General features: G+C 39.2%; 1 protein-coding gene across 1 annotated transcript in view; it reads left to right on the plus strand.

Annotated features, from left to right (window-relative positions):
• EFHB (EF-hand domain family member B) overlaps window positions 1-14,118 on the plus strand; it is a 39,943-nt gene extending 25,825 nt beyond the window's left edge. Inside the window, exons 9-13 of the mRNA XM_019726019.2 lie at window positions 918-1,072; window positions 6,803-7,010; window positions 9,614-9,826; window positions 11,233-11,414; window positions 13,779-14,118. Coding sequence (XP_019581578.2) covers window positions 918-1,072; window positions 6,803-7,010; window positions 9,614-9,826; window positions 11,233-11,414; window positions 13,779-13,952 — 932 coding nt within the window. The 3' untranslated portion in view covers window positions 13,953-14,118. The remainder of the gene's footprint in view (window positions 1-917; window positions 1,073-6,802; window positions 7,011-9,613; window positions 9,827-11,232; window positions 11,415-13,778) is intronic.
• The last annotated feature ends 2,355 nt before the right edge of the window (window positions 14,119-16,473 follow it).

Below are 16,473 nucleotides of genomic sequence, written 5' to 3' on the forward strand. Positions count from 1 at the left end.
CATTTGGTTTAAGTATTGTCTGTGGATGCTTTTGTACTATAAATGCACAGTGGTGCATCAGAGACTGACATGCACCCAGCCACCATATCTGAGGCAGCATGGTCAACTCTCGTCCAATTTCTGTCAACATTAATATCCAAAGGATATTTTCCAAAAGAGACTGGCAAGGGATGGGTTTATAGGCAGTGTATGTGTTTGTATTTTCTTTGTGTCATAATTCAGGGAAGTTCCTTTAAGCCATGAACGGTAAATGAAGGCAATGGCCTGGACTGGGGGGATGTAACAGGTGGATTGGAGAGGGCATTGCTTCCAGATAACTGAGGGGGTTGTGGGTCAGGACTCTGGGTTAATGGAGCTGTGGATGGGATGGTGGTGCCGGTAGTGGTACAATAGGAAGCCGGGCTGAGAAATGGGAACTTATCTACAGACTGAAGGTAGACTGGAAACTCGTACTAGGAAGGAGTAGGGAATTTGAGACCAGTTTTTACAAGGGCTCCCAGAGTTGCGGTCAACTCCGAGGCACATAGAGTAGCTCCCATGTGGAATTGGCCCCAGCTTACCAGGATCCTCGGCATTATAGACAAATGTCTGCTAAGAGGTGGTCAGGCCTTCACTGTCTTAGGAAAGGACTTGACAGCTGAGGGGGACTGATGATTCCCCCACAAATTTATTTTTTCAAAATTTTTCTCCCTGAGCCTGAAGCATCACATAAAACAGAAGTATTGATTTTTATCAATCACTTTATGTACTTTTTTATATACAAGATTTTCTTTCATGCTGCGTAATAATATTGGAGTTAGGTATGAGATTTTTCATTCACAGAAGTTGTTAGATCTCTCACTTTCTCTCTTTTGGGATGAGAATACTATTGACAAACTTTAAGTTCACATAAAAGACTTTTTGCCTCTCTTCATTAGGAGCTGGTGACCTCATCTATAACAGACTTCCGGGTGAATATCTTCGAGGCAAGGATCGGCAGCGAGGCCTGGTTGCAGCAGTTCGGCATCACTTGAAGAAAGTTAACTACGAAAACTTTGACACTTTGCTGGCAGCCTTCAGGCACTATGACAAGGCCAGTATCAGCAGAGCCTTTTGGTCTGTGCATGGGCTTACACATAGTGGCAGGTGGTGTAGATCAGGTGACAGCCAACTATGGCCTGTGAGTCAAATCCAGGTACCACCTATTTTTGTAAATAGTTTTGCATGCCCATTTGGTTTAAGTATTTTCTGTGGATGCTTTTGTACTATAAATGCACAGTGGTGCATCAGAGACTTGAATGGCCTACAAAACCTAAAATATTTACTTTTTGGCCATTGACAGAAAGAAGTGTGCTGTCCCTGGCAGTAGAACAGTGATTGTTAAAGTGTGGTTCTTGTACCACCATCAGTATCACTTGAGAACGTGTTTAGAATGCACGTTGTAATGCCCACCCCAGACCTACTGAATTAGGAACTCAGGGTTGGGTCCTAGCAATTGTGTTTTAACAAACCCTTCAAGTGATTCTGATGCGCATTCAAATGTGAGAACCACTATTGTAGATTATTAAACTGTAGTGTGCTGGGAGCAAGTGGAGGGGAGCACTGTGGATCCCTGGGGACGACTCCTGAGGTAGAGACAATTTATACCTAAATCTGAATATGTACACACAGTACTGTCAGTCTAAGTCCAAGTCAAGCTGAGAATGTTCCTCCCCTGGGGGAGCAGGGAAAATTACTGAGAATTATTTAATGCTGATGCAGTTTTGAGAAGGCAAGATCATTCAATTTTCAAGCTACTCTAAATTTCATCCTTTGATAAAATCAGATCAATCTAGAGCTGCATACTTACCTCGCAGCATTTGAGGCCATCACAGGATTGCTTTTACCAAGCTGCGTCACCTTTAGGTTACACTAAGGAGCACCATTATGCAAACGGCTTGTGCAACATGGCACTTTGTTTTTGTTAGCATGCCCATGAGGCTGTTATTTATTTTTGTCACATGCATACTGTTTATAAGGAAACCTAGTCTTTCTCCAGGAAATCACTGTGCTTCCTCTAAGTATCTGGTTTGTTTTTACATCATTGACAGCGTCAGTTTTATACTGATTGTGCATACTTTTTTGACTTGGCTGCCAGGAAGCTCAGAGTCAGTTCAATGAAACACATCTAGTTTGTGAACATGATCTTATAGCATACATTTTGATTTTTTTATTTAGGATTCATCATAATCTTTTCCATCCTCATATTCTCTTTGCCCTGATTTCCTCACTTTTGGGGATTCTGTTTAATTGTACTTATTTTTCTAGGCAGCCTCAGAACCATTTTAGAATGAGATTAAAATAAATACAGCTTATAAATAAATCTGTGATGATGCGATGCATCATGATCTTGATATGAGAAGAAAAAGAACAGTAATTTTAGTTTATCTCAAAAAGAAAATATAATGTTCTTTCCTCTCCTCCAGTGTTGAGTACAGCTTTGAAAAAGTTATACTTCACATTTTTTATCTTAAAAAAAATCTTGGTCACTCATTGGCTAATTTATTTTATTTGTTTTTAGATTAGGGCTTGTATACCTGTGTTGTACTAATGAGTAAAAGTGGGTTAATATTCTCATTTAAGTTTGTATTAATTATGTAGAGATATATACCAGTAAGTCATCAATTACATTACCCACAAAGTTGTGTTTAAAGAAAATGTAAGTACTCAACTGTTTGTCTGTTTTTAGTAGAGACCAATTGCTATTTATGAGTAATTTAAAAAGTGATTTTTCATTATTAAAATATGTAAGCTAAAAATAAGTACATTTTATACTTTACTCAAATCTAAGTATCTTACAAAGATGATACCCAGGGAAATTTACATAGCAGTGGGATGAATGAGAAAACCTACGTAATATATAATTCTCTGCTTTAAAAAAAATTCATTTTAAATGTAATTACAAGCAAGACGATCGTCTTAATAGCTGTTGATTATCTTAGTGAACCACCAGGCACATTCCTTATTATAAAATTAAATTAAGCAGAGAGAAAATTACTGAGAATTATTTAATGCTGATGTACCTTTTAAATAGTAAACTTTTAGTACGTACAATGTAGTTTCCAGTATCCTTGAGGAACTTTTTTGCTGAGAGGGTAATAACATGTGGGTCTTCCTTGGACAGCTGTAGGATAATTTTTGATTATTTGAATCTTACATTGTTGAATGCCCATTTTTAACTTAATGGAAAAACAATACAAAACAAACTATGATTTACTAAATGAGTCTTCTTGGCCTGAGGATTAAGTCTGTTATTTATTGAACACTCATAATACATGAAACATTATTCCATATAATGTGTAGATTTTCTATTTAGGGAACTTCAAATCTAGAGGCAAAAAAAATATATCATGTGCCAGAATGGTCCCCGCAGAGTCCCAAATTTGCCAAGTAAGTCTACATAATTCCCACTCCTTATATTCTAATTATTATCCAGGAAACAGCTGAGATGGGGTGACTCATTTTGGGGGACAGCTTCATGCACGAACCAAAGTGCTTTACTAAGATGTGAGCAGGAGCTGGTAAGCAAGGTAGACAGTTGTGGAGAAGGCTAATCCAAAGCTCAGTTCTACTGGATGGCCGCGGATGGTTGGGGCAGGAACGGTTCACTGAATACCTTGCCTAACAGCGCATTGTTGAGTAGCTTGTGCTATAAGGCACACCATGGTCAGACTGAAAATGGTCCAGAAAGCAAAACACATGACTCAGGTTACTTTCCTGGGCCATACTGTTGTAACTGGAGCTGGTTGATTGGACTGCAGTAGCAATTCTGTAACTTGCAAATGTGTCCGCAGTGGTGAGGCCCCACCAATAGCTCTGAAAAGGAACAAAGGTTTGATGTAGTCTGTCTGCCAGGAGCAAGGGGGCAATGCCTTGTGTGTGATGTGTCCTCTCCCACCATGAGACAAATGGGCCAATTTTTGGTAGGAGTCACAGTTTGGCACGCAGTGGTAGACTCTGCATCAGAAACATTGAGTGCTTTACTTTGTGCCCTGTCTATAATGGTGGGTGTGTTGCCATGTCCGGTTAAAAGATGGCAGCAGTGGTGGCAATCTGAATGGTTCAGGCCCAATCAGAAGCTTAATTCCAGTTATTCTCATCAGAGAATACACCCTTACCATGGTCATCTATATGAATTATCCAGATGGCTCAGTCAGTAGTCAGGATATGTTTCCGTAGTTTTCATACTCCAAAAGAAGTGTCTGTAATCTTCCAGTCTGCAGCTTTCCAAGTGGCAAACCAAATAGGCAAACCATTGGCAGCAATCCAAGAGTCAATAAAACTATAACAGGTTTATCAAGGGGAGGATTGGCCAGAGCCATGAGAATAACCCTGGGTTCTGCCCACTGTGTAAAGTGACTGTCTATTTTTGGTCCTTCATAGCTCTCTGAGGTTTAAAGCCATAGCAGCCCAGTGAAGGCCATTGGGTTTCAGGTTAGTGTACAAGGCCCAGGCAATTAGGGGAGCCTCTGTGAACTGAGGGTCCCATTGAGCCCAGTGGCTTTGCTTTACGTGGCGAAGGTGAATAAAATTTTCCCCAAAAGTGTTGCTGCCCCTTTTCGTGTAAAACATGTTACTAGTGCCGGGCAGGCTGCCTTCTTGAATATACCATTATAATCTCACAAATGAGGCTTGTTAAGCCCTTTCTACCAGAGTCCAAGTTGGCTCACCTCAAGATGCTTATCAGACTGGATGTCACAAGGCCTCCATGGGTCAATTGTTCAGTTTAAACAAGAGCTCCATAACTGACTAATAGCCACTTTTCAAAAGGTGTCTACCTGGTGATTGAGTTAGGTGGGCAGTGAGTCTTAAACCTCCAGGGGGCACCTGCAAATGGAGGTTGCCTCTGTTTTCCAGAGGTAAAAGTGACAAAATGATTCATCATGGAGACGTCGCTCGAAGGGGTTATTAGGGCTGTGTCTCCTCAAAGCTCCTGGCAGTTCTCTACATATGGCTTTCTTGATCATAAATGTCCCCTGGCACTTAAGGACATTCACAATACAGGCCTGTAAAGTGTCAATACCAATGATTCATTTAGCAGTGGACGCCACAGAAGTACCTTCTCCATTTCAGACAAACCCTATCCAGCTCCACTAGCTGCATCCATACCTCCCCTACCCCTGCAGACTGAGTAGGATGATGAATTTGGCACACATACCCAAAGAAGCCATAAAAAGTTCCAGTCTCCCTTCCTCTGAAGTCCCACAGCACACTTGGACCAATGCATGTGGCCTTTGATCTTCCTCGGGGACGGGGAGACATTAGTCCCACATCTAGTCATCATCTTTGAACCGCTGAGGTTGGGGTATGTGGGAGGGAGACATCAAGGGTGCAGAGGGAGAGAGTGGCTTTGCACCTGGTGAGCTAGAAACATTTACTTTGAATTTTGTCTGGTATGGTGGTGGCGTGCAGCCCAAAGAAATAAACCACAAAAGTTTTCAGTCCACACAAAGCCCTATTTCAGGCAGCAAAGTCATCGTTTATTGACGCCGTCTATTTCAGTTGTGAAGACCTGTTGATTTAACACCCACAGCCCCCATTGCTTTGTAGCTAGGGCTGTGGAGTGTGCATTTGCAGTTGACTTGGGCTTGCAGCAGAGGCTTTTATAAAGGAGTCTACTTTAATCCAGGGTATTTGTAGCTGCCTTGTCAAGATAACATATTTTAAATTCTCAATCTATTTCAATGTGAGGGTTAGGGACATTTTCCAGGCCTACGGATCTGACTGCAGGAATTTATCTAGAATTCATTGGGTCAGCTTTCATTCTCCAGTGATCACTTTTCATCAGCACTGTAGATCCAGTCCTGGGCCTAAGAGCTGAATAGTCAATGAGGCATTTATGGTTTCCTTTGGGAGTCAGTCTGTCTTAGAGCAGTTGCTCTGAGAGGGCCAAAGCTCCCTGATAGCAGCTGGAACCCACTGTAAAAACACTCAGATCTCTTACTATCATCTCATAATGGATTTAAGGTCGGCTTGATAGACTGCAGGAGGGGCTGAGTGGTAAGGCATCCCAAGCTCTTGCCATTCTTAACAAGCATTATGTGCTCTGTCCCCTCATCTCCCAAGTGATCAAACCCGTTTCTGCCCAGAGCCTTCATAAATTTCCGTCCTGTCACACTTAGTGTAGGTGCTCCTGTTTTTAACTGTTGTCTTAAAGGGAGTGGCAACTTACCCTTCTCCCCCTTCCAGGATGAATCTTAGGGCTGATTGTTACAATGGGGGCCAACCGGCAAACTGGTAGCAGGTCCCTCTTGCCCATATGAGTAATGACAACACACAGGCAACTGTCTTTGAACCTACCTCCCTATTCTTGGCCAGCAGCTCCTTCCCCAGTTTCTCCTCCTTACCAGGCAATGAAGTTGAGGACCAGTTACCACGGCCCAGGTGGAACACCAGACCACTTTGAAAGTATGGAACATCGCAGAAGCTGTCAAAGTTACACAACACTGGTCACGTGAAATGTCAACCACGAATCATGGTCACAGCTGCTCTACCACAATATGAATAGCACGATTTAAAGAAAAAAAAAAAAAGGTTCAAATAGAATGAACAAAGATTTTGAACCACACCCTGCTCCAATCAGGGTTGAAATTACTGTGCATGTATCAGGTTGACACCATGAGGACCAATCTCACTTAATAGTTGACTCCTCTGACGTGAAAAATAAGACACATTCTTTGAATTGATGCGACATTATTCTTAAACAAAATAATAGATGTTGCATACCCTGCTTTCCATGACACGACTCACTTTTTTTTTTTTTTTTAAATTTCATGTCTAACAGAAGGGAGATGGGGTGATAGATAAAGCTGAGCTTCGGGAAGCTTGTGACCAGGCCAACCTGCATGTAGATGAGAAGCTCCTGGACCAGCTATTTGACTATTGTGATGTGGATAATGATGGGCTGATTAACTACCTAGAATTTGCCAATTTTCTTAACTGGAAAGATAAAATGCCTCTTAAAGAGTATGAAGAGAGGGTCATCATTAAAGGTATTTAATTTTTGAAAATTTGCAAAATTCTTAAATGGACTTTTATACTATTTTCATTTTTCTAGGAGTACATGTCTTCTTACTTCAATATTATATATTTTAAAATGTGCACATATATGCCTATTTATTTGCTTGTTTATGCATAGACTGTCTGTAGAAAGATAGGAAAGAATTTGGTAACATTTGTTGTTTCTGGGGAGAGGGAACTGAGGGATAGGGTATCAGCAAAACTCCCTTTTCTTTTTCTGTCTTTTTATATCTTCGATTTTGGAACCATGTATTACTCATTCAGGAGAAAAAAAATTAAAAATAACACAATTTACACAGAAATCCAAAATATGAAAGATAGTTCCTCAGAAAGTTGTGTGAAAACCATTGTCTTCGAGTAATTAGCTCCCTTCCTCTAGGGAAATTCACTAGTAAAATAGAATTTTACATAGGAAAATTTGATTTTTAAATTTAGTAAAAAGGAAAAACATAATTGTTACCTTTATTCAAATATTTTTATGTTTACGTATTAGATTCCTGTATCACTAATCATATATAGATATACATACATACCTATCTGTATGTGTGTATGCATATATTTTAAACAGCCTAAATCATAGCAACTGTACCATTTTTATTTGTTTTTTTTTTAAATTTAACTTTCACATTTCTATGGAATGAAGAGATGCTTTTATGTTTTCTTTAAACTTCATTGTTTGTTCCCTCATGCTGATGTATTATGAATTACTAAACCATTTCCTCATTCTTTGAAATTTAGGTTATATCTAGACATTTTTAAAGTAATATGGGTAACGCTATAACGATTATTATCTCTCAAAAAGCTTTCTGTTTCTAATTATATCTCATTTCTTATGAATGTTATTATTATCCCAGAAGTAACTCTCTTTACATATTTTCATTTTGCTTTTCTAAATGATTTTACCAATTTGCAGCTTCATCAGCCAAGGCTGTGATAAGGTTTTACTCCAACTGTGTTACCATTGAGTGTTATTTCAAACATTCTTGTAATTTAGTTGGTATATAATGATGCATCATTTGCTTTAATTTTCAAATCTTGATTATTAGGGAGGATTGACTATTTAAAAAGGTTGTTTGCATTTTTGTTCCTCTTGGAATATCTCTCTTCTAAAAAGTAAAGATACTACTGTTTTTATTTTTATTCGTCGGTCATGCCTTTCTACAAGGCCAAAACCAAATTTGGGGCTTTTATTGATGATGTGACACTTTCCAAGTTTGTGGGACAGCCTTGCTAGTCTATCTACTGGGAAAACGGGAGACTCTTTTGTACTTAATGAAGTTTTTTTTTTTATAGAAAACAACTCTACCCCGATCTTCTCAAAAATAAAGAAGGGGGTGGTTTTTCCTTCTTGGCACAGCTCATGTAGGAGTAGGGTAAATGCAGACGCCTGTTTTTAAACCAGGCAGTTCTTTTTATTGTTCCTGGTTTTGGGGTCCTGACTTCATCAACCATTTTTAATGGAGTTCTTGAGGTTTATCATCTTCTACGATAGTGACCAGTGGGTCAGAAGGGACTCAGGAATTTTTTTTTATATCAAATTCTATCTTACTGTTGACTTCTGGAGGAAAGGGTGTGTCCTCTAAGACAGTGGCTTTCAAACCGTTTTCTGAGGAACTGTTTTTCATACTTTGAATAGATTTCTGCTTTTTGGGGGGAGGGGGCACGAGGAGGGGATTAGAGGATCTGAAACACTGGGCCTGTATGCTTTCAAGGTAACAGTTGGCATGTGCTGAATGGAGGTGGTGCAGACTTCAGAGAGGCATGGCATGCCTTTCTGATTTGCCGGGATTCCCACCCCACTCTAATACTGGGGCACCATTTGCCTTTACAACCCTTACTTGGGGTTTCCCAGAAGGTAAGACTTCTAGAGCTTGAAAGACCACTGCGCCCCCTGATGTTATCTGTGGAATTACCAGCTCTGTGAAAAAGAATGTGTCAGGAATTGAGTGAAATTTCAGAATTATCTCAGCAAAGTGAATCTGCAAAAGCGCTCAGAGTCATGCAATTTCAGTTCTACCTCAGGGTTTTCTTTTAAGCACTGATTTGAAGGGAGTTATTTATATTCCTGAGCTCACAGTTGATTTCTCATCCTTTCTCAAAATGTTACAATAAATGGGGCTCCCTGCCATGGTCAGGTATGTGTGGAATTTACAACTCTAAATGTATGTTTTCCTGTATCTCTCTAGGGCGCAGTACTGGGGATAACTCTGGTAATCCTGTAGTTCAAGTTCAATATGAAAATAAGCTCTAATTTAAAAACGAGGAAAGAAAAAAAAAAAGGTTTTATGTTTTCATTTGGTCTTTCAGATTTAAAAGTTTTAATCTAAAGAGAGTAGTGTAGCGAAAAGAAATATTCGACAGGATTCCAGTTTCTTGCTATGTGACATTGGCCTGAACTTGCTCTTCCACAGTAGGGTGCTGGTATCTGTGGAGGGTTTACACTAGTTCAGTCTCAGTTCCCACCAGCAAGAAGGGAGAAGGGACTAAATGGGAAACTGATTTTGTTGCAAAGCTGCAAGTACCAGGTAATAACTTCTTCCTGTACTTTTTCCTCCTTTCCCTCTTTGCCTTAAAGGTAGAAAACCAGATTGTGCAAACACTGCTGAGGCTACTGCTGAAGAATCTGAACCAACTCTCCTAATAAAGCCTGAAGATATTGTCTTAAAAGAACCAGGGAGGTCAGAAAAGACTCTCCGGACACTTTTGAGGCCAAGCGATAAAGTTTCTAATCACTATAAGACAACGTCTTCTGAGATCAGTGCGGTTGTAGGAGCTGTTCCTTCTATGTGTGAGTATGTCACATTATTTGTTGAATTTTAAAAGGATCAGCAAATGTGGAAGCGAAGTGTCCTTTTTGTCCTTGCATTATCCCCAGCCTCTGTCTTTATTAGGCTGTAAGTTTCTCAAACCCTAGGACCTTTTATTTAATTCTGTATCTAAGCACTCAAGGTGGGGTCTCAGTAACTGTAGGCTGAACTGAACTATCGTTCATGATGACCAAGTAAAGTGATTTTCTCTATATTAAGAAAATCGAAAGCATCATGGATCAGAACAGTGGATAGTGTACATGGTAGTAATTCAGACTTCACCAAGCTTTAGGAGACTTTTAAACCACATGATGCTTCACTACAAACAGATTTGCCTTCAGATTTTTGAAGAGCTCTTACAAAACAATTTTCAATATCTTCATTCTCCATCTATTATTAGTTTGTGAGGGCTGCCGTAACAAGTACCACCAATTGGTTGGCTTACGCAGAAATCTATTGTCTCCCAGTTCTGGAGGTTAGAAGTCTGAGATCAAACTGCTGGCAGGGTCGGTTCCTTCTGAGGACCGTGAAGGAGCGTCTGTTCCAGGCTCCTCTCTTAGCTTCTGGTGGTTTCCTGCTAATCTCTGTGCTCCTTGGCCTTTGCTGCATCACCCTGATCTCTGCCTTCATCTTTACAGGATGTTCTCCTGGGTGAGTGTCTCCTGTGTGGCCAAATGTCCCCTTTTTATAAGGACTCCAGTCATATTGGTTAGCGGCTGACTCCAGTAAGATCTTAACTTAATTATGTATATCTGCAATGACCCTATTTCCTAGTACATTCTAGGTACTAGGGGTTAGGATTTTAACATGAATCTGGGGATGATGCAGTTCAACCAATAACACCCCATCTTGATATCAAGCATGATGAATACTGGTTATTTAGGAAGACAATTTTATGTATGTCAAGGTCATTTCCTTGAATTAAGGACATGATTAAGGATTTACATATTTTTCATAACTGGATTTTATAGACATGCTGTATACATTCTAGTGGAATGCGATCTTGCTACTCTTTAGTGCTGTCCAATAGAAATATACTTGGAGTCATACGTGTGTATATTTAAAAAATTTTAGTAGCCACATTAAGAAAAAGAAACAAGTGAAATTAATTTTAATAGTATATATATATATATATATATACTTTATATATAATATGCATCTCTAAAATATTATCATTTCAACAAATAATCAATATAAAGTGATTAATTAAATATTTCACTTTTGGGGGGTACAAAAAATCTCTGAAATTCAGTGTGTGTTTTACACTCGCAGTTCATCTCAATTTCGGCTGGCCACATTTCAAGTGCTCAATAGCCACACATGGCTGGTGGATACTTTGTACAGCTAGTTATAGAATGTCTGTTTTCCTCCCTCACTGATATCCTAGGTTATCCCATCTGTGGTGTTCCAACCATTCGGTCTGATATTCCTGCCCCCAGAATTCGCCGCATCAGTGATAGAACTAATTATGGTGAAGAGGGCAATGCCTATTCATTACTACATCCTACCATCTTTGGCCAGAAAGGAGTGTATGAAAGAGACTTCTTCAAGACCAGATCAAAAAAAGAGGTACAACGTATTGTTTCAAAAGGATTGGAAGAAATCTCAGCTTTACATAAACATGGGAATGTTTACTTACCAGTAACTACTTAATTTTAGACATTTTAAAACTTGAGCTTTCATTTTAGTCATCAAAAGTCATCAGAATCCACCAATATAGGATTCTTGAGTACAAAGTTCAATTCGATTGTGACATTTTGGTACAATTCTTAAAGTAGAATTTACTCTGTGATAGGAAGCATTACTTTCATGTCATATATTGTCTATGACCTCAGTATAAAAATAAAAACGTTTTCCTAAGACACTCAACACTATTCTGACTTGAGAAAAAGCAAAAAGGATCAATCTCTTCCTTGGGTAAGTATCTTTAGGGTCTTGGGTCCCCAGAACCAAAGAATAAGCATGAATAGGGTCACTCTGCCACCCTCCTTATGTACTGCTGTCGTAAGTCTCAGATTATGTGCAACAAGCAGTGATTTAAAACATTCTGTCCTATACCATGTGTCAGCCCATGTATCTTGATACTTTTTTCCCCCCCTAAGAAAACATGGTCCTCACATCCCAGGTGATTTTCTTCCTAGATGGGTTATCAAGCACGTGCAGCCAGTTAGCCCCTGCTGTTCTGAGAGCCAAGCATTAATAACAGCGCTGGGTCAGAACAGTCTGTCTAGGTCTAGGGAGCAACTGCTTCTTCAGAACTTTCATATCTGGAGCTGGAAATGCTATGAATAGACAGATGATGCTTTCTGGGATTTCAAATGAAGGGTTGATAGCTTGAAACTTACTAAATACAAATTTAATTAATAACAGATTCCTTCCAACGATTCATTCTGCTGGGGGGGGGGGAGGGGGCGGAGAGGGGAAGAAAGAAACTCAGAGGATGATGCCTGTTGGCTGGTCCCAAAGAAGGAACGCAGGATACCCCCAGGGGGTCAGAGAAGAGACAGTCCCAGACAGAGTTTTCACTTCCCTCAGTCACTCCCAAGGGCCTGTGAAATAGAAGCTCAGGGTTGCCCCGCCTCGCCAAAAAAAACCCCCAAATTTCCTGCTTGTTTCATGATGCCTAAAATTCTTTTACTAGGAAGTCATCCTTTATCTTACAATTCTAGATAAATAGTAAGAACCCAAAGGCCTAGTTGGAGTAATAATGCTAACTTGAGATGGATATGGGTTTCTGTAAAAATATTATATTAGCTAATCAAGACATGACTCTGGATGCTGCTGGACCAGGGGAGGAATGCCTCCTGAGGAGTGGGAAAGGAAGCAAAGGAGGAGCAGCTCTGGGGTGCCCAAGACGGACTCGGACCACTTCCTGAGTCCGCTCCACAGGGACATTCTTTACCTGCCACTGAGTGGGGGAATAGCAGCTATGCACAGGGACGTTAGGTGTTTTTGCTGTAAACCACAGCTGCTGGCAGTGCTGTTCTTCTGAATTTCAAGTGTATTTGATTATACTAATTTCCCACAAGGGCACATCATTTCTAGGGGATCTTTTAATTGTTAAGATTCTGTTTCCTAGATGTATTCTACAACTGTTCTGTTTCTTTGGCTTTTCTATTCACTGTCTAACCTTTCTTTCATTTCCTCTTTTCTTCTTCTATATGCTTCATAGTAAATGTTTTTCCTCTTAGCTTTAGTTTCATTTTTTCCCCCCAAATCTTTTATTCCTTCTGCTCATTCACCACTAGTCCTTATCTTTCCTTTCTTATACTTTTCCTGGGACAGGAGAAGCATATTTCCCCTCATCTCTTTTAATAATTATCACTGCAGAGAGATTATTAGTAACCAAAATTTGCTGGTTTTCAATATGCTCAGATTTTCGCCTGCACAATCTCTCTGGCAGTTGCACACCTACAACTGTAGTTAAAGTTTACATCATTTTATAACTAGAGACTTTTTTCAAGTGTCCCTATTTTAAAGAAGAGAAACCAACATGGAAAGGGTTTATGTGACATTCGTAGGTCATAGTAATAAGAAGTAACTGAGATGGAACTCAAATGCAGCAAGAATTCTATCTTCAACTCTCTGTTTGAATTTGGTTGCCTCCCTTTAAAATAACCAGAAACACTTACAGTTGAAAGTAATTTTATATATTGGCTAGTACAGTTGAACACCCTCATATTCGCATTAACAAAATTATGCCTGAAATGAAAGTACTGGATTTTGACATTTGCTCATTACATGTAATGAGCACACACACACACACACACACACACACACACACACACACACAGCCCTCCCTCACACACACACCTGTTTTGGGATAAATATCCATAGTCTTAGATGTTCCAAACATATTTTAAAAATTCAAATTTATGAATGTATAAATCTTGGTCTGACTTTCAATGTTTTTTTTTTTTTTTCTTCCCCTAGATTGCAGAGATATTATGTAACATTGGTGTCAAGCTTTCTGAGGAAGAATTTGAAAACGTGTGGAAACTTGCATCAGAAAAGCATCACAGAGGAGAAGTTTGTGTTGAGAACATTAGAAATGTTCTAGATGAGCTACAACATGCAGACCGGATCAAGTGTAAAACAACCGCGTGATGTTTTTGGAGTTCATTTATTCAAATAAAAGAATTGTTAAATCTGTGTTCGTCTAAAATATTCAATCCATTCTGATTTTAGCTATTACGTTATAATTCAGCAGTCACTGTGGTAGGACTCATATGCCTGTATATGTTGATAATAAATTAGATTTTGGATCTAAAAATGTATTGTTTTTTATAAAGCACCAAAGAACTTGATGGGCTCTTGGAGAGTTAACCTTTAATCTCATCAAAGGCATAGTTTGGAATGATATTAGAAGTTTGTAATGTTTAGTATGCCTAAGAAGTCATTCTAAATTGTTGGTTGTCTGAAATTCAAAGTCTGGTTTGTGATGCCAGGTTCACAGAATTTTGTCTTCCACATTTTGTTAATTTTCTCTTTAGGCATCACTATGACAACTTAAGCTTAGCGGGCTTTTAGTCTCTATGAGCATCTGAGGAAAACAAACTTAATCACAAGGTGCAGGATTTAGAGAGCAAAAACTTGAGTTCCAACAATGACATAATGGCCATTCACTTTTCATCTCTTTCTGTGGACAGAAAAGCATATGTAGAATATGCTGAAGAATCTGCAGAGGACACAGCTGACCCACCATTCGATGTAGTTTTAGAGAGTTATTAGTAGCAAATTGTACTGAATCATTCCTTCCCTCATGCCTTGTATATTTGGTATACAAATACGATGCCGGCATGGATGAGGTATGGATGGTGGGAGTGTGTGATCTCAGCACAGCGGGAGCTTTGTCTAAAGCTTAAAAGAGTACTGGTGTGGGTTACATTTGAAACTGAAGCTTTATCAGAAATATAACTTGATTGATTGCATGAGAAATAATGTGTCCTCTACAAATATTTCTCTGTGATAGACCTTGACTATTTGTTGTCTATTAGTGTGAGAAATTATTGTTTCACTTTGATATTGTGGTTACATTGTAGTCTATCATTACTTTACAAAAAAGAGAGACCTAACGTTTAAAAAGTTGCTTTCCCCAATCTCTAGAAAAATTAATTTTATAATACACTTATTTATAGGTAATTTATGTTAAAAATTTAGCTTTCCATTTTGAAATAATTTCAGACCTACAGAAGATTTGCAAAGGTAGTTCGGGCAGTTCTACAGTGGTGTGCCGGAGCCTGCTCTTAACAGTTCACTCCAGTCAATTGTGAGCATTTTTTTCCATTCCTATTTACAGTGAACCTAGTGAAACCAACTGTAGTGAGAGTATTTACACTAAGGAAACCAACAAATACTATAGATCAGGGATTCTCTCTCCCCCCACCAAAAAGAGCCAGTTGTTAAAAATTTATGTCTATATCCATCTATCTACCTACCTACCTATGGTACCTACGTATTATCCATCTATTTATCTATTGACAAAGACAGACACTTGACCAAACTTTAATTAAGCTCCTTTGAGCCCTTTTCTCAACTAGGAATTGACCTTGGGCTTCTATGTCCATCCTCACTGAGTCTGCATTGCCCAGTTTTAGCAAAAATACTCCTAAGTCAAGAGAGAATCCTCCCACCCTTGATATCTGACTACCCTCCATATCTGATCAAATCGCTCATCCCTCATATTTGATGTATAAAAGTTTGGCCTGCCTTTAGCAAGAACTCCTGTTAAGTCAGTTTATCAAGAATTCCCCCTATTCTCGAAGTCTCCTTTTAATAATTTTCCATGCTTTGACCTTCCCTAACCTGATCATTGGCTATAAATCCCCACTATACCTTGTTGTATTCAGAATTAAGTCCAGTTCTATAGTAGGTCTCTTCCCCTATTCAAGAACTATTCTTGAATAAAATATGTTTTACTTCTTTAACTACTGTCCAGCTCTGTATTCTTTAACTCCATCCATCCATCCATCCATCCATCCATCCATCCATCCATCCACCCACCCTACCCACCCACCCATGCACACACATACACTTTACTTCTAAATACTTCTGTGTGTATTTCCTGGAAACAAGGACATTCTATTACCAACCACAGTGCAATTCTCAACATCAGGAAATTATCATTGCTATGGCATTATCATCTAATCTATAGACCTAATTCAAATTTCTTCAATAATCCTTTATCATCTCCAATGTCCTTTATAGCAAACCAGTTTTTTCATAGTCTAGGTTGGATCCAATCTACCATCACATGCTGCATTTAGTTGTCATGTCTCTTTAGTTTCTATCTATCTTTAAGCTTCCTGACCCTTGATGTTACCCAGCCCCTAGAGACTGAATTGAATGTAGGTGTGACATCACAGCCTATTGTTAATATTCTCCTGTGAGGGGGCCCCTTCAGTTCTGTACCCAGGAGCTGTTTCCATTGCTTCTTGCTTCAGAATTGATTAGGATTAAGAAACCAACCTCTTGTGAAGATGTGTTGCTCCTATGAATGAATGAAATCCAGAGTCAAAGTGGGGCATGTGATGGAGGTGATCTTTGAGCCCCAAGAATCCAAGTTAAGTTGATTGATGGTTTGTTCCATGCCTTGAATTCAGGAAGACTTTGGGGTGATGGACCTACT

The sequence above is a fragment of the Rhinolophus sinicus genome, linkage group LG10 (genome assembly GCF_036562045.2).
Source record: "Rhinolophus sinicus isolate RSC01 linkage group LG10, ASM3656204v1, whole genome shotgun sequence".
Taxonomy (NCBI): domain Eukaryota; kingdom Metazoa; phylum Chordata; class Mammalia; order Chiroptera; family Rhinolophidae; genus Rhinolophus; species Rhinolophus sinicus.